The sequence below is a fragment of the Rhincodon typus genome, chromosome 28 (assembly GCF_021869965.1).
Source record: "Rhincodon typus isolate 14 chromosome 28, sRhiTyp1.1, whole genome shotgun sequence".
Lineage (NCBI taxonomy): Eukaryota > Metazoa > Chordata > Chondrichthyes > Orectolobiformes > Rhincodontidae > Rhincodon > Rhincodon typus.
The window spans coordinates 32,522,658-32,548,482 of NC_063359.1; the positions used below are offsets into that span (position 1 = coordinate 32,522,658).

Sequence of the window (25,825 nt, forward strand, 5' to 3'; positions counted from 1 at the left end):
ATAGTGCTGTAAAGTTGCAGCATCTCAGAACAATTGAAGTCTGATTAACCTAACAACAGCTAGACCTCATGGTTTTGGAGAGAGACAGATCCACCTCAGCAACAAGATAATGTGCATTATATTGATGTTAACCTCATCTGTTTGGGAGAAATCCTATTTGTCCTCTGAGACCACAGCCTCATATCAATAATTAAAGCTACCACACCTGAAAGCCCCTTCCGCGACCACAGTTATCTTGATTCTTTGGAATTCATCCAGCTCCCTTTTAAACAGAACAGTTAATCGTAGATATAACAGTGATAAAGAACAAGGTGGAAGGGGCTTAAATGCAGAATGGGTAATGGTTTTAATGATGTCTGCAGAGATTTTACACTTTATCTAAGTTGATGGTGATTAACGGAGTAGCCAAGTCACACAGTTTCACAAGGGGTGAGTGAGGTCAGTTAGAAAATGGAGAGCAAATCTTCTGGCAAATGCCTATTTGCGCTCAGATCCAGAAGTTGCACTTTGCTGGAAAGGACTCTCGGTAAGCACGTGGTGATGATTTATGATGTGACCTGTCAGTCAGGAACTTGGTCTGATTGCCCCAAACATATTTATACTAATTTATTTAGAGCTACTCCCAACAGATATGCAAACTGTTGAAAGATTGCAAATTACTAAATCAGCCAGTGTGTCAAAACACTCCTGTAGATCCAACTTCTCAATCCTAATAGATTTGATTAACTTTTCTGGTTGTCTGCCTGTACTCTGATTCTGATAATTCTTCCTTCAGCTAATTAAATGGCAGGAATCACAGGTTGTATAATTATCTGTTGAAGAAGCCAGAGATATAACGAGCAGAGCAGTTTTCGTAGAATGGGGTGGGAAGCTAGAATTCGAAGTAAATTAGATAAGTAGTTTAAAATCATGGAAAACACTTGAGGGATTTTGAAGTGAATGGAAGAAATAGGAGATGGAGTGTGCCATTTGATGAAAACAGGATTCTGAGAGTGTTTCTTCAGTTTATGACGACAAGGGTCGTGGTTATCAGGAACTATATCTTGTCACTGAGCCTCCCTACACACTTCTCTGATGGATCAAAGCTGCATTCAGGAGAGCAGGTTCCCACTGTGGCTTACAAGAAAGATAGGTATGTAGTTTAAAAGTCAGTCAGTGGAATACTGCTGACTGACCATAAAATCAGGCCTGGAAATTTACAAAGCCAGCAGTGCATCTCTTTTGGGCTTGTTTCATTGAAGGACTTCGGTTCACCAAGTCTTCAATGGGAAGTTTATTGCTGCAGCAGTTTTTGAACTAGAAAGGCCAGCTTAGGCATTGGAAATTTAGATTGTTATGGAGTTTCTCCATAATTGTCTTCATTAAGTCTTAAATTATTTCCGTTTGAAGAAGCAAACAAAAATGATTTACTCTCTGTAACTTCTAATCAGTGTGATTTTCTTTCAGATTACAATAGTGGAACAGAATCCTGGCAGTTATTTATCTGCAGGAGAGATCCCACTCCCCAAACTCTACATTTGTATGGCTTTCTTCTTCTTTCTGGCTGGAGTTTTCTGGGTTTATATCCTCCGGAAGCGCAGGTACTGTGCAAGTACTTCTTACCCTGGGTTCAGAGACTGCAATGTGCGAATACGTGTGAATTTTACAGAGCAGTATCTACTGCTATATGATTTCATAGATACCAGCTATGGAAAACGTTTCTGATTCAACTTTCCTATGAGATTTTATGCATGTTTAATAAGTTATTCTGTTTTGAAATTTACCCAAGCCTCTTATTTGATATTTATTTAATGTACAAGGGTTTCCTACACACTGTAGGTGTTGATTGTAATGTGTTGCTAGGGTGGAGAGGAGGCGTGTTTCTGCTTGTTGAAGTGATAATCAAAGTTTGCAGTTCTTATATAAATATGAATAGAGTTCTGGAATATAATCTCAAAACATAATATACCGCCCCCCACAATAAAAACAGAATTTGACTTCCTTAGTTAATTCTAGAAGTGTAAACAAATTTCACCAATCTTTGTAATTCAGATACTACAATTCCATTCAATTGGCGTACCATGTTTTTGGTCTGCATATCATTAACATTATGAAACATACTTTATGGCTCCATGACAGCTTGTTGGACAAATACATTGTGGTTCTGTGCTAAACCACACAGAGCACAAGTTTTCACACTGGATCCTTGTTCTAATTTGGGTGGAATATTCTGCCGCCTTACCAATAACGATGCTATATTTTCTGAGTGAAGTAGAAGAAAGCTCAATCAGGATTTTTCATTGCTGGCTACTACCGTTTGATTGCTGCAGCCTGGTGCTTGTGATTAGATTAGGCTTGGCTCTGATGGCCCCTTGTTTGAATAACACACAAAACACACTGGATCCACCAATGAAAAGTGGTTGAGGTATTAGAAGGAAGTTTGTACCAGTCAAATCATATTTTGCAAGGAATTAGGATCTTTGTGACAGGAGAAGAACGTAGGGAATAAATAATAAAAGGATGAAAACCGTTGCAAGTGAAATGCATGACCAAGGTAAGGGCATTTTTTCCACTAGTATTTAAATGTGAGGCTGCTGTAGGTCAGAAATCTGAAGTAGTCAGTAGTATGTGTAAATTAATTCAGAATTTGGCTGGTTCTTGCTTGCTAACATACAGTCTGATATACTGGCAAACTGAAGATATAAAGATTGAGGTTTGACTTTATAATCACATTGTGTAATAAAATGGGAAATATGATCAACATATTTACCACTTGCATTCTTTTCTCTTTAGCAGTGATGTGTTTAAGATCCATTGGCTGATGGGGGCGCTTGCCTTCACCAAATCCCTGTCTCTTGTTTTCCATGCTGTAAGTGACTTGAGTATCATTTCTACATAGAACACTGAGCATAACATCTTATAACAAAATCAGTGTGTGTACTGTTTATGATCTGCCTATGTAACATTATCTGTGTGGTTCACAGTACACTGATACTTTTTTTGTGACAACTGTAACCTGTGATATGGAGTGTTGCATCCAGGCTGTCTCTTTGATTTGCTTGCAGTGACTTTGCTTTCCTGAGAGAATCCATTTTCCAGTGGGTTTTATTGCTTGTACTGAGATCCTAGTGATTGGGATTTGATTGCCTTCTAGTTTGCAGGTTTTTAGGTTGGAGGGCTACATGAAGGGTGCTGTCTCCCTCTCACCTCGTACATCAATTCAGCTGCCTATTCATAACCAACAAGGGCCCTCAAAAGGATCAGTTCTTGCATGGATCAGGGACTGTCCTCCCACAAATTTGTATTTGTTGATGATTTGGTCCTGGCTTCCCAGGCTAAAAAACCTCAGGATTTAGAGAACATGCTGATTGATGATCTATGATTCTGTGATCTATTGATTTGCCAAGACTGTCAATTCAGCCTTCCACCAGAACATTTCAAAGCCCAAGTGGACCATTCACCTTTAACTCAATGCCAGGACACATTTACATCATACATTGACTTACTGTCAATACCTCCAGAACACTGAAGCCAAGGCCAAAATAAGTGTGAGTCTCATACAGAAGTTGGTAGGTGTCACCTGGAGGCAGCAAATCCAATACTGTAAACATGGTTTCACTTGTGTTGACCTACCCAACTGCAAAGTACTGCTGCTAAACTTGGCTCAGGAGCTGCTGCACAAACATGGTAGATATCCACCTCCAGGAAGTCATGAGGATTAACTCTGGGATACTGAGACCAACACAGCTTGAATGGCTTCCTGTGTTAGCACACATTTAATCTCATGTCAGCAGGGGAAGCATCTTCCTCAAAGGAACCATCAGCTTGACTGCTGGCAAAGTACTCCCAAAAACAAAAGACCTCAAAACAGAAAAACAAAATCACCCATACGTCCATCTGGAACATGTTAGAACACATTCAACACCTTATAAACTGATGACAACCCTACCCCTTGATGGCACACCACCGGGTTCACTACAAACATCACTTAAGTGCAATCTGGTAACTGACAGGTCTCAACTTCTCAAGGGTAAACTAGGGAAGATGTGGCCACTTGTTCCATGTGTGGAACATGAAGAACAGTTCAAATTGTGAATGTGGCCTTCCGTGGTAGAACATTACACAGACAGATCCATTTTTGGTGGCATCGCAGCCACTCACACAATGTCAGATAAAGCCATTGAATGGATTGTTAACCTCTACATTGACCTATAACTCTGTTTCTCCAGTCGTAGAAACAATAAAGAAATGGAAACTAACAAGTTCTTAATCTTAATCATGAGGAGGAAGAGGGAGCTTAATAATACTAAATGACTTATAAGTAAGTTACCTTCTTGGAAGGAAAACGTGATAACTACAGATATCTAGTACATATAGTCTACCTGTTGCACAGCAGTGATTGAATGATGTTAGTTCACAGTCTTCTCTGTTGGGAAATAGCATAGATTCATGAAGAGCTTTTAAGAAATAAACAAAGAGGGAAAATGAGTTTTAAACTAGTATTTAGAGCCATTCTGCTTTCTTAGTGACATTTTCCATTGCAATGCTGGTCTGTATTGCTGATGTACTTAATGCCCAAATTTGTTATGTATAGAGTTTGTAGATCTCAGTCAGAGTTACAGTTACTGCTGATAACTTTGCAACTATTTTTATGAGCTATCTGGATAAGATTCTATTCCCTCAATCTGTCTTGCTGAGAGCTTGGACTTATGATCCGCTGTTCAGATACCTCATGCCCCAATAACTGGCAAGCAAGAAATTGCCCAAGTGTGTCCTCATCTCCTCTCTCTCTCTCTCTCTCTCTCTCTCTCTCTCTCTCTCTCTCTCTCTTCCCCTCCCCCAACTAGCAGGGAATGCTGCACTCAGTTCATTCACATTGATGGAGATGACTAGGAGTGGGTTTCTAACATATGTTCATAAAGTCTATTTTTGAGAAGATTTGGAGCTCGGGTTGTGGATGAGCTTGTAGATTTCTCGCTGAGACCAGTGAGAATTGGTCATATCTCTTGGTGGCTAGTTGGTGTTTGTGTATCCCTATTGTCAGTTTTTTTCCAGTTTGGCCTATGTAATGTTTTTCACAGTCCTCGCATGATATTTTGTATATTACGTTAGTTTTATTGGTTGTGGGTATGGGATCCTTTACGTTCTTTACAGATTACCTCCGCAACAGACCACAACAAGAGGACACAACATGGCCAGACACACTAGTCACCAAGTACATCAGAGATATATCAGAGATGACCACAAGACTACTCAGACCCCTAGGTATCAAGGTAGCCCACAAACCAACAACTACCCTGTGACAGCTACTGATGAGTGTAAAGTATCCCATACCCACAAATCAATAAAACTAACATAGACACGACCAATTCTCACTGGTCTCAATACGCACAAAGGAGGACACGAATTCGACTGGGACAACAGATCCATAATAGCACAAGTCAAACAGAGACATGCCAGGGAGTTCCTGGAGGTGTGACATTCCAACCGGAAATCCATCAACAAACACATTGATCTGGACCCAATATACAAACCACTGAAAAACAGAACCGGAAGTAATGCCAGCCACCCCAGCAAGCTGAGGCATATAAATAACAAGCGTGACAGAACACCAACGTTTCACTGGCGGCGCACTGACGATATTACTTAGCACAGTGACGAAACATCTGCAACCAAACACACCGACTCGGCAAACAAGTCTACACTGCTTGTCAGTACTGTATGCCTGAATTTCCTAAATTAGTGTATAACTTTTTACATAGAAACATAGAAGCAAGAGCAGGCCATTCGACACCTCAAGCCTATTCTGCCATTAATTATGACCATGGCTGATAAGTAAGCTGTATATCCAAATCCACCCTCCCTCCATATCCCTTGATCCCTTTAGCAACAAGCGCTATATCTACTGCTTCTTGACAACACACCATGTTTTGACCTCAACCACTTTCTGTGGTAATGAAATCCACAAGCTCACCACTATCTTGAGTAAAGAAATTTCTTCTCATCTCAGTCTTAAATTTTTTTAAAAAATTTTCATATTTTTAATTAACTTGGTATTAAAGAAAATAATTTCATTATTTCATTGTTTTATATTCATCATACTTGCACCAGGAAGACCATTTTATTTTAATTTGGAATGGTACAGCTCTTCATTCCCATTTAGCTGCAGTAAACAGTCTTGAATCAGGAAAGTGTGTCTTGAAATACATGTCATAGTTCCTGACTCTTAAACTGTACTGTGTGAGGCTGCATTATCTAATCCATATTATATTCATTTTGAATTATTGTTTTTCCAGGTTCATATGTGGGTTTTGGGAATGATGCAGCTGGTTATTTAAATGTGACATAAAATTAAATTGGTCATATTTTGTTAGAGGGAGTCAAAAATAAGTCTAATAGGGTAAGAGGGGGTATTACTGCAGCTTTTGTTTAAAATCATGCAATAAAAGTAATTTCCTTTGATATTCATACATTTGTTACAGTAGAACAATTAAGATGTATCATTAGTGTTGGTGTTATACAACCTGAGAGTTCTATCTGTATTTATACAGTGTTCTCATTCTGACTGCTAATCCTCATGTGCTCGGAAATACTTAACAGCCCCATCATCAACCTGATATAGCATTGTTGTCATTAAGTACTTTTCAAAAACATTATTATGTGTGATGATTGCCAGTCCTACCTGCAACATAATGTTTAGCTTACTGTGAAGCTTCTGGTTTAAGCTAAATGTTCTGGCAATGTTAGCTCATTCCTTGTTCGCACTATGATCCCCTGATAAACAGTTTCATGAATTTTGTTGTGGAGGTGGGCTTAGTTCTGATTTTAAAAAGCTGTAGCTGACTAATTAAATTGTTTGTTTGGATCCTGTGGTCTGATTCTTGGGTTTTGGCAACAGATGTAAACCCTGTTTCCCACCTTTTTGCTACCAAAAATGCTATTTAATGTAAATAATGCAAATTCCATATCTCAAACATTGCTCTCATTCAAAATCTTGGGGACTCCTGTGTAATGCTGCTGAAAGACAGTAGAAAGCTCCATGTGTTGGGGTACCACTTGGTGTCTGTCAAAGTCAAAGGTACATAAACAATATAAAACTGGGAAGAGCAGCAATCATGCATCATAGATTTTTGTTTGAGCATCAACCTCCATAATACCGACATCATTAAAGAATAGTTGGAGTCTGTAGGAGATTGAGAAAGAGAGAAGAAACCTTGAGTGCCATTTGCCCATGTTGGCTCAATGGGTAATAGCATCAATAATCTTACAGAAGACCACAACATCTTTTCCAGCTGAACTGCAATACTTAGATCTGAAGACTGGTTGCTGCAGGTACCTTAAATTTAACAGGAATCAACATATCTGTATGCATTTATCCACAAAAGAAATAGAAATATTCATAAAGCTTTCTGCAGTGGTACAAGTTTGAATTGATTGTTCGCCTTCATTGTCATCAGTACCCAAGAGATTTTAAAAAGCTGTAGCTGACTGAGATCAAATTTTTGTTACTGCTGATGTATATGTGGGCTTAGTTCAATGTGATTCTTGTGGGACAGTGATGGTGTTCGAACCTCTGAGCCAGGAGGCATGGGTTCCAGAATGTGCCACCTGCTCCAGGAGCATGTCATATCATGTCTGAATAAGTTGACTAAAATTATCTCGTTAAGCAATTATAAGGGGCACTGTCCATTCAGATGAAGCTTCGTGAACCTTAAAAATAGAAATTGCATAATCCATATTTATAATGACTTTTATAACTTAGCCCATGCAAAATTCTTCATTTAAGCTGTGCAAAACTGATTATTTTTGGATTTTCAACATTTATTATAAAGCATTATTCAATAATTTTGCTACTTAATAGTAGTTCTGGGGTTAAATATTACATAGAGAAAACTTTTCTGCAGTTCTTTCTTGCAGCCAACTCCCAAAAACAATAACGGAGGGCTGAGACCTCCAAACTCCACTAAGAGTGCTGAGGTGCAAAAGTGAGTGGAGAGGTAATGTGTGCAAAGAGATTGGACAGAAATTGTCCATTAAAGAAATTTATAGTTCTTCCCAACGTGATCATTCAAGTGACATTAATGTTCTTTTTTCTTTTCTCTTCCAACAGATTGATTATCACTTTATATCAACTCAGGGTTATCCTATTGAAGGTTGGGCTGTGGTATACTACATAACTCACTTGTAAGTAAATTATCACATTGTCCCTTTTGAAAAGTGTTTCTGGAACAAATCGCTAAAAACTACAAAAAAAGAAAAGGAATAATTGAAAGACTATAGCAATTCATAAACTGATATATCATGCGCCAAAATGGTCAATAGCACATCATGGAACTGTGGAATGCGGGTCCAAACAAACAAATTCATATGCACTATATTTTGTGCCTCTGCTTCTCTGGAACAAAGTACGTCCAGTTGGAGGCGAATGGAATTGTTTGCTCGTGGGGACATTTCAAGATGCCATGACCCCAAATTATTCATGTACTCCTCCTTGAGTCCAATTTTATAGAGACTTTGACTGAACCATGCGAGCCAGTCCTACTCTCCTGAGTTTCACTCACCAGGGAAATCTAAATGAGAAAATCAGTTTCAATAAAACTGTATTCAGTTTTATTCATCGCTCTTGTTATCTACAAATGGATCCAAATAAAAAATACCCTGATGAAGGGTAGAATATTTCATGTAATGTAATGTAATGTAATATACTGTAGAGAATTTTCACATGATCCTAAACTTCAAAGAAATGCATGCATTGACTGATAATGCTTAGTATTCCAAAAGCAAAATACTGGAAATGCACTGCAAGTCCTACAGCAGGAAGATAAACATTTCTTGCGTAGACCTTTCATCAAAACTACCTTGATGAGTTCTGACAAAAGTCTACACCTGGTATTTTAACTGTTTATCTTTCCTGGTACTGGCAGATCCATTGTGTGTTTCTAGAATTTCCTGTTTTCATTTCAGGTTTAGCACTTCCTTATAGTTTTAGGCAGTTAGTTCTATGTGCCAAAACTGTTGAGAATGTTGTGCACATCCTTCTGCCAGGATGTAGTTTTCAAGCGACATGTGTGACAACAAGAAGAATGCTATAGTTTCAATCAACTGTTTGCCAGGTGCCAAGGAGAATTCAGTTTCCAGAAGGCCTTTGACAAGGTGCTGCTCAGAAGGCTGCTAAATAAGATAAGAGCCCGTGGTGTTAGGGAAAAAGGTATTGGCACGGATAGAGGACTGGCTGATTGGCAGAAGGCTGTGAGTGGGGATAGAGGAGTCTTTCTCAGGGTGCCAGTCGATGACTAGTGGAGTTCTGCAAGAGTCTATACTGGGACCACAACTATTCCTGTTTACGTTAATGATCTGGATGAAGGAACTGGGGGAATTGTTGCTAAATTTGCAGATGATGCAAAGATAGGTGGAGGGCAGGTAGTGTTGAGGACGCTTAAAGGCTGCAGAATGACGTGGACAGGCTAGGAGAGTGAGCAAAGAAATGGCAAATGGCATACAATGTTAGGAAAGTGTGAGGTTATGCACTTTGGTTAGAATAGAGGCATAAACTATTTTTTAAAATGGGGAAAGACATCAGAAATCTGTAGCACAAAGGAACTTTGAAGACCTAGTTCAGAATTCTCCTAAGGTTAACTTTCAGTTAGGAAGGCAAACACAATGTCAGCATTCATTTCAAGAGGACTAGACAACAGCTGCTGAAGCGGTGTAAAACTTTGGTCAGACTGCATTTGGAATATTGTGAGCAATCTTGGACCTCTAAGATGTGCTGGCATTGGAGTGTGTCCAGAGGAGTTTTACAGGAATAATCCCGGGGGGTGAAGGGCTTGTCAGATAAGGAGCAGTTGAGGACTCTGGCTGTGGAGGCCAAGTCGTTAAGTGTATTTCAGACTGATAGACAGGTTCTTGATTAGGAAGGGGATCAAGGGCTACGGGGAGAAGGCAGGAGAATGGGGTTGAAAAATCTATCGGTCACGATTGAAAAGTGGTTGCAGGCTTGATGGGCTGAATGGCCTAATTCTGCTCCTAAATCTTGTTGTCTTACGGCCTTTTGGTAAGGGCTCCAATTTTTAAAAATAAAATAACCTGATTAAATTTCTACTTGGGTTAAATTTAGGGTAAGAATTTTTTTTTATAATTAAAAACATGGCAGGTGTGCTCAGTCACTTGTGCTGCACAGCCTGCTAAATGTGGGAAATCTGAAATGCTCCTTGCAGCCTGGATGACTACTCTGCAGGCGATACCACTGGTTTGATCATCCAGGCTTTGGAGCTTGAGCTTTGGCTATAGGCACAGCACTGCAACATTGGCTGAGAGTTGCATGGAAGGTGCATTTCTAGACGAGGTCATGCCACAGCTTAAAGAAGTACAGTCAAGGAAGGAATGGATGAAAGGAAGCAGCCGATCTGGAAAGCCCTAGAGTGTATTTTACTTCAAACGGTTTTTCTGTGATGCCCTCTGGGGAGGGCACTCAGAGTCCAGTTGCCCAAGGTGGAAGCAGACAGAAAAGAAGAGCTACAGCAGTAGGAGATTCAATAGTGAAAGATACTGGCAGGCATTTCTGCAGCTGGAGGCATGATTCCAGGGTGGTATGTTGCCTCCCCACGGCTAGGTTAATGGCCTGAATAGCTATAGGACATTCTGGAGAGGAGGGCAAACAGTCAAGAGGTCTTGGTTCATATTAGTACTGATAGCATAGGTAGAAGGAAGGATGATTCTTTCCGCTACAAGAATTTAAGGAGCTAGCTGCCAGATTGAAAGGCAGGACTTCAAAGTTTGATAATCTCTGAATTATTCCCATGGTGCCACAGACTAGTGAGTACAGTTGGTGCAGAGCGAAAGGCTTCAGATCTGGGATCAGTGGGACTGTTTCTGGGGATGGTGGGACCTATACTGGGTTACTCTGGACAACAACAGGACCAGCATCCTTGTAGGGTGTTTGACAGTGTTGCTGATGGTTTAAGTACCATTATCCATTTAACCTTTGGCACAATAAGCCTTGTGCTCAGGACGTCCATTTGGTAATATGATTTTAGAAAGAAATATAACAGCAGTGGTTCTGATGATAAATAGGTCAAACCTTCTGCTCAGATTGAACTATGTAGATTTTGCTCTGTATTTCTCCATATCATCAGCTTCTGTTGCTCCTAAGCTACTCTCACCAGAGTTAGTAGGCAAGAAGAACAAGAGAAAGGATTACCCAGAAGTTGCATATATTTTTGTAGTCAGTTTTAGAGAGTGTGTTGGTGGAGGTGAGAGTGCAGATAATTTGCTCTTCCTTTTTGCATGTCATGGGGAAACTGCAATGCAGATAATAAATTATGAATCTTTAAGCTCAACGATTTCAAGGCAACATTTTGCGAACTGTTCACCTTGATTACTGAAGTGCTTGAAACATTTTGTCAGCATGATAAAGCTCCATATAAGTGCAAGTATTTTTAATCACAGCTAAGTATTTACCACTTCCTACTCAATAAGAGGCTGGTTTCATTGTCTGCAACCAAGTACTCCATTTGGTAACTATCTTCTGGAAGTCAAATGGTTAGAGCTCTGGGTATCCAATTAAATAAAAAGCATCATTTATGCTTCATTTTGCATTGACAGCTGTAACTCTCACTGACACCGTTACATCCAAGGAAACGTCTTTGCCATTGACTGTCCTTGAATCCTCCTCTTTCCTAATGCTGTATGCTTATCCTTTTTTTTGCAAGGTTGAAGGGTGCTCTGTTGTTCATTACAATTTCGCTAATCGGAACTGGCTGGGCATTCGTTAAACACATCCTCTCTGACAAAGACAAGAAAATCTTTATGATAGTTATTCCACTCCAGGTAAAGAACAATGCAGCTGCGTATTGTCTCTACTGCAATATTCACAGTCTACATGCATTTGTCATTTGTCTGCATGTAAATGTTTTTCATTTATTTCGCTGCGAAAATCTGAAAAATAAGCATGAGACCTTGGTCTCGATGTGGGCTTTTAAAAATCTTGAAACGAACTTCATGGATGAAGCTTGGTAATTTCGGAGAGAGAGCTTGAAGGGTCAGTGTCCATTGTATGGGATGCAATATTTAAAAGGAATAGAAGAGGAATTATCATAGAATCCCTACAGTATGGAAACAGGCCCTTCAGCCCAACACGTCCACACTGACCCTTGGAGCATTCCACCCAGACCTATCCCCCATAACCCACCTAATCTACACCTGAACACTATGGGCAATTTAGCATGGCCAATCCACCTAGCCTGCACATCTTTGGACTGTGGGAGGAAACCGGAGCACCCGGAGGAAACCCATGCAGACACAGGGAGAATGTGCAAACTCCACACACAGTCACCCGAGGGAGGAATTGAACCCGGGTCACTGGCTCTGTGAGGCTGCAGTGCTAACCACTGAGCCACTGTACCGCCCTTAGTAAATTGTAAAATGATCCATTAGAGAAAGAGGTCATTCAGCCCTTCTTGCGTTTGTTGACACCTTTAAAAAGCTATCAGATAATTCCCACTCCTGCTCTTTCCTCATAGCCAAGGATGCAGTAAATGAAGTATTAATAACTGGATGCCAGATAAATCGTAACAGGATTGAAAGGCTGATGGTGGCATTGTGTTTCACGGAGTTGAAGTAGGAAATAGTATCCTGGGGTTTGCAGGGGGAAGGATTGGTGTTGGAAAATGATAAATTCATGTGTTGGGCATTTAAGTTTACTCATGTCTTGAACCTGGTAAACGGTTATGTAGTGTATTTGCAGTCTGTTGTGCATTGTTCTGTGCCGATACCACCCCAGTTTTGTCTACCTGTTTAAGAGATAGAGAATTGCTGGCATCTATGTATGTTTTTTGATGGAGTCTTCAATAATGTCCTTAAGAGTGCCGTTAGTAACTTCAGCAAGAACAGCATTGACAGCGGCACTAAAATGTAGCTAACTTGGCCCTCCCAGTCAGAGAGGGTTGCCTAAGCATGAAAAAAATGAGTGTTCTAAAGGATGTGAGTAATTGAGAGAAGTTATGTACGAACAGTAGTAGGAACAGTTTTGTTTTAAGCCATGGACTTTAATTGCTGGAATAAAAAGAGAAAGCGCTGGAGAACTTTAGCAAGTCTGGCAGCATCTGTGAAGTAAGAAACAGAGCTAATGTTTCAAGTTCAATAAGACCCTTCTTTGGAATGGAATGGGTTGTTGACAAAGAAAGAGCAAGTGGAACAGATGGGTCCAATTGTAGGTGTGTCTTAGGGAGTTTGTCATGCACATAACACACAGCTGATGACATCATCAGTGCTGCTTCCTTTTCTCATCTGGAATTGAACAAATTAATTTTGCTGCCAATTTCCATCCTTCACACATTGTCCCAGACCATCTATGACTCTTCCCGTCTTTGACATCTCTGTTTCTGGGGGTAGAATGTCCACCTATATCAAAAAAAACTGACCTCGACTACACTTCCTCACACCTTTCTGCAAAAGCTCCATTCTGTTCTCCCAATTTCTCTGTCACATCTGTTTCAATGGTGCCACCTTCCACAGTGGTGACTGAACATGACCTCCTTTTCCCTCAACTTAGAATTCCTTTCCACCCTGGTTGACAGGGCTCTGAGCTATCTCCAACCCATTTCTGCCCCATTTGCTCTCACCGTTCCCCTCCCTCCCAAACAAACGTAGCATTACCCTTGTCATCACTTTCCACCTCACCATGACCATGCACCCCTTTGATGTTTGAAATTGAGCACCAGATTGATGGAATAGGACACCCTCTGCCCCTGTCTGGTTTTAATGATCTCGTTTGAAATTTTTTGATTATAATCTTGCCCTAACTCCTGCACTTGTGGACCCCTAGTAAAAAGTGGCCAAAATAGCTGTTATTTGGAAACTTTAAGAAGTGCAAATATGTCATTGACCCACTAGAGGGTGCTGTGAGATCTCAAGTGTGGTCTTGTATCACGACTGCAAAACTACATATTGTCTATTTGTACCTGATCAGGGAGTGCTTGGCATTGATAAACTTCACAATGGATGCAATTTTTTTTTCTTTCCTTTTCCCTCCTGCTCTCCCTCATTTTCCCGCAAGTGAAGGTGCCAGTGTTGGACTTGGGTGGACAAGGTCAGAAATCACACAACACTAGATTATAGTCCAACAGGTTTATTTGAAAACGTAAGCTTTCGGAGCCTCAGTCCTTCTTCAGGTTTTAGTCATCTTCCCAACTGCCCCAGCACCACTGAATAAGTGATCCAAACCCAGTCGCTTTCTGCAGCTGAATTAAATATATGCAGATCTTGACTTGTTACCTGGTCCAAGAATATGTTGTGAAGAGAAAAACATTTTCCCCTGTTGCAGAAGTTGTCTGTTAGTAACACTGCTTTGTTCACTAGGTCCTTGCTAATGTCGCTTACATCATTATTGAATCGACAGAAGAAGGGACGACAGAATATGGACTGTGGAAAGAGATCCTCTTTCTTGTTGACCTCCTGTGTTGTGGTGCCATTCTGTTCCCTGTTGTGTGGTAAGAGTGGCAATGACTTAATTTTGGGTTAGGTCATTTGGCTGGTGGACATGATGAATTGTGCCTTGGGTGAGCTAGGAAAGGTCAAAATGTCACCTTACCTTTCCAGACTGCCCACCCCCAGAATCGATTAGAAAATATAGTCCGCAGAATATTTTGAGTTGTCATGCAGGAAAATCAATAATTCAAGTCGAGTTAACTCTTCTACTGTTCTGCTAAGGCTCAAGTACACCCAAAAAGCTGAAAACGCAGCTCGGTTTCTTGCCTCTTCTCTCATAGCCTGTTTTCCACTTGGTCTCCACAGACCTTCTTATCTTGAAAAGTACTAGTTCACATGGGAACAAACCTTTGGTATTTTCTGAAGTATGCATTCTTCATGTACAAATTAAGACATCAGGAGTCAGAAACGCAGGAAGCTTTAACCAAGTCAGGGTCTAACATCCACACTATGGTCAAGGATGAAGATATGAACCATAGCCTAACTTATTAGTACCCAGACCCACACTAATCTAAACATTGCTGTGTAGTCAAGATGGATGCTGACATTTCTTAAGCACGTGGGAGTACCAGACAGTCAGCCTGTATAGGTGTCAGGCACAGCACACAACAGTGATTCTGCAGTTTCCCAAACAAAAGTTGATAGATTGATTGGAAGAAAAGTTGCCTTGCCCTTCTCCCTGTCGATTTCCTTAAACAAAACATGGGGCAATAGGGACGTCCAGTCCCTATACACCTGCATTCCCCATACAGATGGCCTAAAGGCCCTCCGCTTCTTCCTGTCGTGCAGGCCCGACCAGTCCCCCCCCACTGACGCCCTCATCCGCTTAGCCGAACTCGTCCTCACCCTCAACAACTTCTCTTTTAATTCCTCCCACTTCCTACAGACAAAGGGGGTGGCCATGGGTACCGGCATGGGCCCAAGCTATGCCTGCCTCTTCGTAGGTTACGTGGAACAATCCCTCTTCCGTACCTACACTGGCCCTTAACCCCACCTCTTCCTCCGTTACATTGATGACTGTATCGGCGCTGCCTCGTGCTCCCACGAGGAGCTCGAACAGTTCATCCACTTCACCAACACCTTCCACCCCAACCTTAAGTTCACCTGGACCATCTCCAATACTTCCCTCTCCTTCCTGGACCTCTCTGTCTCCATCTCTGGCAACCACCTAGAAACCGATATCCATTTCAAGCCCACCGACTCCCACAGCTACCTAGAATACACCTCCTCCCACCCACCTTCCTGCAAAAATGCCATCCCCTATTCCCAATTCCTTCGTCTCTGCCGCATCTGCTCCCAGGATGAGGCATTCCACTCCTGTACATCTCCGATGTCCTCATTTTTCAAGGACCGTGACTTCCCCCCCTCAGCGGTCGAGAACGCCCTCGACTATGTCTCCCGCATTTCCCGCAACTCATCCCTCACACCCCTTCCCCGCAATAACAGCCAAAACAGAATCCCCCTCGTTCTCACGTACCACCCCACCAACCTCCAGATCCAATGCATCATCCTCTGACACTTCCGCTATCTACAATCCGACCCCACCACCAAAGACATTTTCCCCTCCCCACCCTTATCTGCTTTCCAGAGGGACCACTCTCTCCGTGACTCCCTTGTCCGCTCCACACTCCCCTCCAGCCCCGCTACACCTGGCACTTTCCCTGCAACGGCAGGAAGTGCTACACCTGCCCCCACGCCTCCCCCCTCACCCCCATCCCAGGCCCCAAGAAGACTTTCCACATCAAGCAGATGTTCACCTGCACATCTGTTCATGTGGTATACTGCATCCGCTGTTCCCGTTGTGGCCTCCTCTACATCGGGGAAACCAAGCAGAGGCTTGGGGACTGCTTTGCAGAACACCTACGCTTGGTTCGCACTAAGCAACTGCACCTCCCAGTCGCGAACCATTTCAACTCCCCCTCCCATTCCTCAGACGACACGTCCATCCTGGGCCTCCTGCAGTGCCACAACGATGCTACCCGAAGGTTACAGGAACAGCAACTCGTATTCCGCTTAGGAACCCTGCAGCCCAATGGTATCAATGTGGACTTCACAAGTTTCAAAATCTCCCCTCCCCCTACCGCATCCCAAAACCAGCCCAGCTCGTCCCCGCCTCCCTAACCTGTCCTTCCTCCCACCTATCCCTTCCTCCCACCCCCATCTCCTACCTACTAGCCTCATCCCGCCCCCTTGACCTGTCCGTCCTCCCTGGACTGACCTATCCCCTCCCTACCTCCCCACATACACTCACCTCTACTGGCTCCATCCCCACCTCTTTGACCTGTCTGTTTCCTCTCCACCTATCTTCTCCTCTATCCATCTTCTATCCGCCTCCCCCTCTCTCCCTATTTATTTCAGAACCCCCTTCCCCTCCCCAATTTCTGAAGAAGGGTCTAGGCCCGAAACGTCAGCCTTCCTGCTCCTCTGATGCTGCTTGGCCTGCTGTGTTCATCCAGCTCTGCACTTTGTTATCTCATGGGGCAATTGATGCAACAATAGTGAATTTATGGGAGATTTCTTCAGAAGTCACTGTTAGTAATGTGAGATTGTATCGCTTAATTGTTGAGTTTTAATGTATATAAAAACTAGTGTAGTCACTTGTCCATTCATTAGATTAATCTTAAAGTGTAGTTTACGTATCCTTGGTGAAAATTGCAAGTACATAAAATTGAAGTCTCTTGATTTGGTTAAGTTTGTCCATGAACTTAAGCTTGTGGAAAATGCTGCAGTGTCAAATTAAGTGCACTCTAATTGTTATTCATCATTCCACTTACAGGTCAATTAGACATTTGCAAGAAGCGTCAGCTACAGATGGAAAAGGTAAGGAATTATCTAGAAATCTGATGGTTGCTGTGCAGGTAGTTTTAAACAGAACACTCGCATTTCATGCAGCTAAAAACTGGACAATGCAGAAGGTATACTGGTGTAAAATACTCCAGATTGTCTTTGAAAAACCTGTACCCAGTGAACACTGGGTCTGCGCTTGCTTATCACTAAAACTGTGAACCATTATGGGAAATATACATGTTTTAAAAAATTTGCAGTTCATCTATCAACACAGAATTACTGTCTAAAGTGGCTGATAAATATCAGACAAAATAAAACTGGTAGCTGAGAATTAAGTGGAAGACAGAATGTCTAGCCTGATATCTTGTTCAAACCTGTCTAAATGGTTGCAGTGATTTTAAAACTGAAACTGTGCAGGATGTGTGAAACAATAGAGGAACACAGATATCAAGTTTTAATATATTTCTCTCCTTTTAAAATAAAATCTCTGCTCCTGCTGCTGGATTTGGTTAGATCAGCATCCACTCCCTTCCATGACCTTTTATTTACAGTCATTCTTCAGAATTAAACCAGGACAATGCAGGTCAGATGTTTGAAATTATTGCAGCAGAGCCTGATCATGTTCTGGTGACATCCATCAATGGACCTGTCAGCAGAGATAATGGTTAGCAATTACAGGCAAGAATCTTACCCTCCTCCCCCTTCTTCTGTACACCCCTCAAAAAAAATGCTACACCATTTGATCTTCACTGAAACTGTTCACCAAACCTGAAACGCCTTGATTGGAATGGTCAGTATTTCATATGATGAACTTGATAAATGTTAAACATTAAAAGCTGATACCTGACGGTGTCCCTCCACTGACAATGCATGAAACTTACTGTTTCACACACACTGCACTACTTGTTTTAAAATCACTGCAATCTTGTAAATGGATTTGAATGAAACACCATGTTAGACATTCTGTCTTCCACTCATTTCTCAGCTACCAGCTTTTTTCATGTCTCTGGTGAACAGTTAACACATTGAACTTTCTAGCAATCAGTTCTTTAGCAACATTGAGAAACCGTGCGATATAGCTACTCAACAACCCTATCAAACAGGGCCACATAAAAGGAGAGATGGAAAATAAAAGTTGAGACTTGTGTTTTTTTTTAGTGTTCTTTTGCAGTGTTGTGATTTGTGTTTTATTAAACATAGCCTCAGTTTCCAGTTGCCACATCAAAAAATATCTTGCTACAGGCTGTGATTGATAAAATGATGAATTTTACAGCCAGGGCTGGTCTGTGCTAAACTTAGTTAACCTGTAATTTATGTTGGCAAATAGAAGTCAATAGATGTAATTTCTTGTACTTTACAATTGTCTAGCATTACAATGCTGGCATGTAAGTCTGGAGCGAATGTCTGTTGAGGAAACTTTCCTGTTACACCCTGTGGCATTTCAAGCTCGCTCCTCTAGTGATCCTGTTCAGGTTTCAGCTCATTGCATTCGGAATGCTACTAGAAGCTAAGGAAACTCTGAGTGCACATGTATTATTGATTCTATACTGTATTCTCTTTTGGAAGTGGAAGATGTGTCTTTTGAGATATTGAAGCCCAAACGTTTTTGACAGCATAGTGCAGTTATTTATTTTCAATCTGAGGAGTCATACTGCTGCTCAGCTCTCTAATAGCAAATCCATGTGAAGGGAACTAGCTCCCTGTTGACTCTTTACCTATCAACTCATTTGATCCTGTGCTGGACATATGACGAGTTAGCCTGTGGTGGAGTTTTCAAGACATGTTTACAGTTTATTGAGTGCTGAGCTATATTTGGAAATCAGTCAAGAGCCTGAAGCACTAGTTTATTTCTGTGGAGCATTGGTAATAGGCGCAGGTGTGGGGTCTGTAGTGCAGTAAAGTGCTACACATATCCAAAACATGTTGGAAAATTGTATGTTTTGGAAAACAAAACAGAATTTGTATCTTTTCCTCCACCTGTGTCAAGTTGTATTTTTTGTAGTGTGGTAGCTTTGTCCTACTTTTCATCCTAATTTTTAAAGCAGATTTGCGTTTTATTTACAGCTGAGTGATAATTGCAGTCGTTCTGCTTTACATTTCTTCCGTTTCTTCATTGTTTCTGTCATTGACCAGCTTTATCACACTGTACAAAATATCCTGCTGAGCTGGTTTCAGTGGAATGAAATAGGGGAGAGATTGGTGGAGGAGGTTTAGACTGAAAAATAATATTTTTTATGCAAATCTATTCATCTCATCTGCAAGCATTGATGCACTGCAGTAAACACTCAAAAGGTTCATCTGACAGCATCTTCCAAGCTCTCAATCTGTCCCATACAAAGGAACCAGAGTGAAGATGCATAGGAGCTTCTCCAATTTCCCTTACAAGCTAGACACCATCCGAATATGGAACTATGTCGCTGTTCCTTCACTGTTGTTGAGTCAAAATTTTGGAATTCCCTTCCTAACAGCATCATGGATGTCCCTCGACCTTAGGAACTGCAGCAGTTCAAGAACGGAACTCACCACTGCTTTCTCCAAGATGATTAGAAACCGTTGATAAATGCTGGCCTAATCAGTGACACCCACATCTGTAAGTGAATAAAAAAAAACTCAGACTTGAGTGGCTTAACAACATTTATTATGCAATGAAAAGAAACACTTGGTGTTACATTACTTTCAATAAACCAAATTCTTAAGCCAGCATTCAACTAAGTTAGGAAGGAGAAAATCTGCAAAAGCAGCTCAAATTGAGTCAGTGAGAGATTGGGTAATGGCCTTGGTGTAAAAGCATCTGGCTTCCAGGGTTGGGTGGAGGGCTGATGGAAAAGAAAGATGGGAATAGATTATGAAAGGACTTGAATGTGCAGTTATGATATTTGTGCTAAAATCCTTAAAGTCACCATAAATAATTCTGATGGACAGAGAAGGTCTGTGGGAACTCTGAAAAGCATGGGACTCTTTTAGTAAGCAAATTACACCTTCTCACTACAGTCCTCATTCATTTTTCCATAGAAATACATAAGAACCAGGAGCAGGAGTAGACCATCTGGCCCTTTGAGCCTGCTGCGCCATTCAATAAGATCATTGCTGGTCTTTTTGTGGCCTCAGCTCCACTTACTCACCTTTCACCATAACCCTTAATTCTTTACTGTTCAAAAATTATCTATCTTAGCTTTAAAATCATTCAATGAGGAAGCCTCAACTACTTGACTGGGCAGGGAATTCCACAGATTCACAACCCTTTTGGGTGAAGAAGTTCCTCTTCAATTCAGCCCTAAATCTGCTTCCCCTAATTTTGAGGCTATGCCCTCTTGTTCTAGTTTCACCTGCCAGTGGAAACATCCTCCCTGCTTCTATCTTAGCTGTTCCCTTCATAATTTTATATGTTTCTATAAGATCCCCCCTCATTCTTCTAAATTCCTATGAGGAGATCCCAGGCTACTCGGTCTCCCTTCATGAACCAACCCACTCAACTCCAGAATCAACCTGCACCAGTGAATCTGCTCTGCACCCCCTCCGCTACCAGTACATCCTTTCTCAAGTAAGGAGACCAAAACTGTACGCTGTACTCCAGGTGTGGCCTCACCTGCACCCTATACAGCTGTAACAGAACCTCTCTGCTTTTAAACTTAATGCCCCTCACAATGAGGGACAAAATTCCATTTGCTTTCTTAATTACCTGTTGCACCTGCAAACCAACCTTTTGCACTTCATGCACAAGGACACCCAGGACCCTCTGCACAGCAGCATGTTGCAATTTTTTTTACCATTTTTACATCACAATTATCTCAAATTTATTCATCCTGTTCACTTATTCTGCTAAATATTTATTCTGTTAAATTAGAAAGATCAATTTATTGGGTATTTTGCCTTTTATGTTTTTTGCTTATTTTAGTTTTGAACACCTGTCCATTGCATAAAAATGTTTAGATTCCTTTCTGCAGTGAGTTTGGTGTGCATCTTCCAATGAAACCCTTGACATAATTGTTGGAGTTCCACAGCTGCATAAGCTTAGAGCCATCGAGCAGTTATTATTTAATCTGAAGGTACAAGTGATAACTGGCTACCTATAGAATTGATACTTCATCCATCAAGTGATGATTCCCTGCTGTAAATTAACATTCAAAGAACAACAGTAACCTATTCAAGTATTTTAAAAATTCTTCAGAATCTCTTGAAGAAGACCAGCACCATCGTAGATTAATTTGGAAATCAATTTCACAAATTTCCAAATAATGAACCTATAGTTATGACGATTAGTGGATTTTTTTCTCACACAAACGGGGATTGTTCTGTTTTCCATGTGATCTTTATAGCTGAGAAGGAAACTTTCCATTTAAAGTGGCTCAGTAATGTCTCAAACATTGTATTTTGAGGTCATACAACAGGTCATACATAAATAGAACAAAAACTGAATAGGCTTGGACTCTGTTCACTGGAAAAACGAACACTTAGCAGTAACCTATGAAAATTAAAGGTTTTGACAGGGTGGATGTCAAGTAGAGCATCAGTGCTCCTGTCGCTGCATTTTAAGAGTTGATGTGCAGCAGAACTGGCACGTGCACCATGACAAGGGTGCATGGTGCACTCCATGAAAGTTGTATACATGATGCAAGTTGCAGAAATGAAACAGAATTAACACCGAGACCTCTATCAGACACCTGTGCGAGGGGAAAATTTTCTTGGACACGTTTTCTAAGAATCAAAAGCTAATGTTTCTGGTAAATTACTTAATACATTTATTTTAAATGTACTCTTGTGGGTTTGAAATAAACAAGCAGAGTCAAATAAATGAGAAAATAGTTTAACTGATTTGCTTAGTTGGTTTTGTGATGTTTGCTAGCTGTAACTTGTGCTGAAAAAACAGTGGCGAATTTTCATACACAAGGCCCTGTAAACAGCAAGGATATAATAAACAAGGAGACAGTTTGCTCTGTTATTACCTGTGGTTTTTTTGAAAGATATGCATAAACTGAAAGCTTTTTTTTAGAAGGGTTCGCATTACTCTTGAAATTCCTCCTACTCTTTCCTATCTGCTGCATGCAGGCATGGCCTGATCTACCTCCGACATTGTTCCCTTTGTATCTTGCCCCTGGGAGAAGCTTAGTGAGAGACCTATTAATAATTTAGTACGTTGTCCTTTGCGGTGCATAATCGTTTTCTTATACAACTATATATTCTCTGACCCACTGAGAGCAATTCCATGAGGGAATTTGCTGGTTTTACAAATAATGCTGAATACATAGTGGAACATTAGACTAGAGTGTTTCACCATAAGCTTGTGGCTGCAATTCCCCTAGCGTTCGACACTCGAATTTCAGTGGTTGTATGGTAGCAGGACTGGGGAGGAAGCCATTGTATACTTGGCCTGCTTTCGCACAGTTTTGAGCAAGTTATACTGATGGAGGCAAGTTTAAGGCTGTGCTGCCAGGGATGGCGCATAGGAGCGGCTTTCTGAGAAATTATGAAATTCTGAGAAATCTGAACTTTGCTTCACTACTTGAGTCTTCTTTAGCTTTCACCAGCAGCTAATTAACAATGTAAGTTTTCAGAAAATCTCTAAAAGGTTTTTGGATGTAGTCCAGCATGGCTGCAGCTCATATTTTCCCTCTTTGCATATAGAATTTCCTAATCCCTTCAGAGTTCCTGCTGTTGAAATTTCACCACGTAGAATATTTCAAAACCTTCAACTGCCTCTCAGTACAGCTTGTCAGGGCTATACTGTTAAGCAACCCTAAATTTTGGATCTTGTGACAAGAGCCTGTTGGTCATTGTGAGCTTTTGCAGTTCATTCTCTTTCTCGTGTGCTGTGGAACTCAAGTATTTCCCTCATTTTCTTTAGTAGAGAGATGGAAATTTTGGAGAAGTGATGCCAACCTCACAGTGCTGTGTTAGAATTTGTCATCAGAACCTGGACCAGGGTGGAGAAATTGGAAAGTTCTATCTGACCACAGTGTGGTGCAGAGCACTTTCCATATGAATTATGCTCGAGTCTGGAGAAAAATTCTTAATAATATTTAAATTTTATAGTAGTTCTAGCCCAGACAACTATAGTCAAATGCCAAAGATGTACTTAAAAATGTATGCTAAATTTCTATTGAGGAAATTAAGGCATAACTGTGCTGAAAATCATTTGGGATTTTTTAATTTCATTGCTGGCTTTTCTGGTAGCTATCTTTTGATCATTGTCTGTATAAAAGCAAACACAAAGGCCTGTGAGTAAGGCCTACTTGTAAACAATTTCAAGCATTTGTTTCTGGCATGGGAGGTTGAATGACTGCCAGTTCCTAGGGTAGATCTGCAATTACTGCATCTTCTTTCTGGTATTAACGGTCAGTATTATATTACAGATAGGGTGTCTCTGTGAAGACAGCACAGCCTGTTAGAATTCCAGTCACTCTGTCTTGCAGCTGCTATGTTCTGCCTGAAAGGTGATCATTAGGTCTGAAGCTATTTGGCATGTGCCAAAGGCAGAGATATTTTGCACACGAGTCCTCTGCTTAATACAGCATTCAGCTACATTATATCAACCATTGTAGCCTGAGATTCTCACAGAACTGGTACTTTTTCATGCAGTTCTGCACCACCTTCTACCCAAGACATGATGCAAATATGCATTTGTTTTCTTTTATTGCATGTAGCTCTTACTGCCTGAGCATTTAATTGAAGGGGATTTAATGCGATCGCTTTTCTGATAAAAGTTGAAAGATAACAATATATAATTTAAATAATACAATAATTTAAAAGCACATTGAGTTTTTTTGTGGTGTCTCTGCTCCTCCACCATTTTTTCTGGACATGTCAGTGATTGCTGAACCTTTCAGTACCTCACCCACATGTGCCAGTCTGACTGATCACAACCAAATATATGCATTTCCCAGCGGAGTTCAATACATATCAGTGAAGACCAGGCCCCAAATGATGTCTGTTTTTGTGCTTTCTATTTGATTTTTTTTTTCTTGTCATCATCTACCATTCCATAAAAATTTCTGATAGGAAAGAAAGTTTGTCTGAAACACGAAGTCTTTATCTTGACCAACCCCTTCTCAATTAAGTTGGTGATGGCTTCACCCTGCAAAAAATGGATATACTGCCAAGACACTGCTTTATGCCTGATGTCACATTCTCGCAGCCCTAAGTACATGAAGTAGTCTGAATCTGTAAACAGCACCACAGGGAATAAACTACTTTCTACCTAAGTAATATGCACATCTTAAACATTCATCTGATCCTGCAAGATTGTTGCGTACAATTAGACCGTATTGTAGTTTTTCTGTTCAAACTGAAAACAAATATGTGTGAAAGCTCCTTTTACTGAATGAAATCTGTTGGACATGAAGATTGTTAGCGTCTTGATGCCTAAATATTTCTGAAATCTCTGATTATTTCTTTCGAAGGGAACTTCTATAACTGTTTGCTTTTAATGTGGTGCTGGTTTGTGTATTTCCTTTGTGAGCATCGCTTGACAGCATGCATTGGTGCAAATTTGTAAACAGGTAGTCTTGAAAAGGTCAGTGGTGTAGAAACTGGACAAAAGTATCCCCATGAGTTGTTCATTGTACCACATAGTTCAATCCCACAAACGCATTTGGCATTGGAAGGTTAGGAGTTAATAATGAGACTCTGGTTCTGTACTCGATGGAGTACAGAAGGATGAGGGAGGATCTGATTGAAACTTCCAAAATACTGAGAGGTCTGGATAGAATGGATGTAGACAAGATGTTTCCATGAGTAGGAGAGATTAGTACCCGAGCGCACACCCTCAGAGTGAAGGGGCAAACCTTCAGAACTGAGATAAGGAGGAATTTATTCATCCAGAGAGTAGTTAATCTGTGGAACTCATTGCCGCAGAAGGCTATGGAGGCCAAATCATTGAGTATATTAAAGACCGAGGTAGACAGGTTCTTGATTAATAAGGGGTCAAGGATTACAGGGGGAGAAGTCAGGAGAATGGGGTTGAGAAACACATCAGCCATGATCAAAGGGGCCAAATGGCCAAATTCTGCTTCTATGTTTTATGGTCTAATAAGGTAGGTCGGATGGAACATTCAAGGATAAACTTATTATTTTCATGATTGATTAGTCATGAATACACACAATGGCTGTTTAAAAGAGAGAAGAATTTGATGGTGGGTGACAGAAAGGCAGGTAAGGTCAATTAACCGTTTGGAAATGGATTGGGTGCCATGGATTTTATTGATTAAATTTGTTCTTTGTATAGAGTGAGGAGAGGCATATCAAAGTGCAACAAGTAAAGAAGAAGTGGTATTCCATTAACTTTGATTCATCAGAATGGAACTAAAACAAGAGTTTTCAAAAATTGCAGTTTAGTAATAGTGACACAGAATTTTGACCGAAGATAAGAAAGTGTACAAGAATAGGCAGTTCAAATTTGGAGCACTCTGTAAATGACCTTTTGGGTAATTGGAGTTCTTGGTAGCTGCAGCCATTGTTGAGCTTGAGGTTTAAGATTGCTGAGCAATGTAATTGGAGTATTTACTATCTATATAATTGACTTAAATTCTTTGTATATCCAGCAGGCAGAGAACTACAGCAATAGCTTGTTTCCTCT

General features: G+C 40.8%; 1 protein-coding gene across 4 annotated transcripts in view; it reads left to right on the plus strand.

The window, feature by feature from the left end:
* Nucleotides 1–25,825, plus strand: part of gpr107 (G protein-coupled receptor 107) — a 127,709-nt gene that overhangs the window by 24,406 nt on the left and 77,478 nt on the right. For 3 of the 4 annotated variants that reach the window (XM_048613512.1, XM_048613515.1, XM_020531225.2), the window contains exons 9-14: nucleotides 1,447–1,580; nucleotides 2,773–2,848; nucleotides 8,090–8,163; nucleotides 11,691–11,808; nucleotides 14,338–14,468; nucleotides 17,243–17,286. In XM_048613512.1, the coding sequence (XP_048469469.1) occupies nucleotides 1,447–1,580; nucleotides 2,773–2,848; nucleotides 8,090–8,163; nucleotides 11,691–11,808; nucleotides 14,338–14,468; nucleotides 17,243–17,286 (577 nt within the window). Of the gene's footprint in view, nucleotides 1–1,446; nucleotides 1,581–2,772; nucleotides 2,849–8,089; nucleotides 8,164–11,690; nucleotides 11,809–14,337; nucleotides 14,469–17,242; nucleotides 17,287–19,721; nucleotides 19,838–25,825 lie in introns of those variants that run through there. The other variant, XM_048613513.1, reaches the window with a different exon arrangement.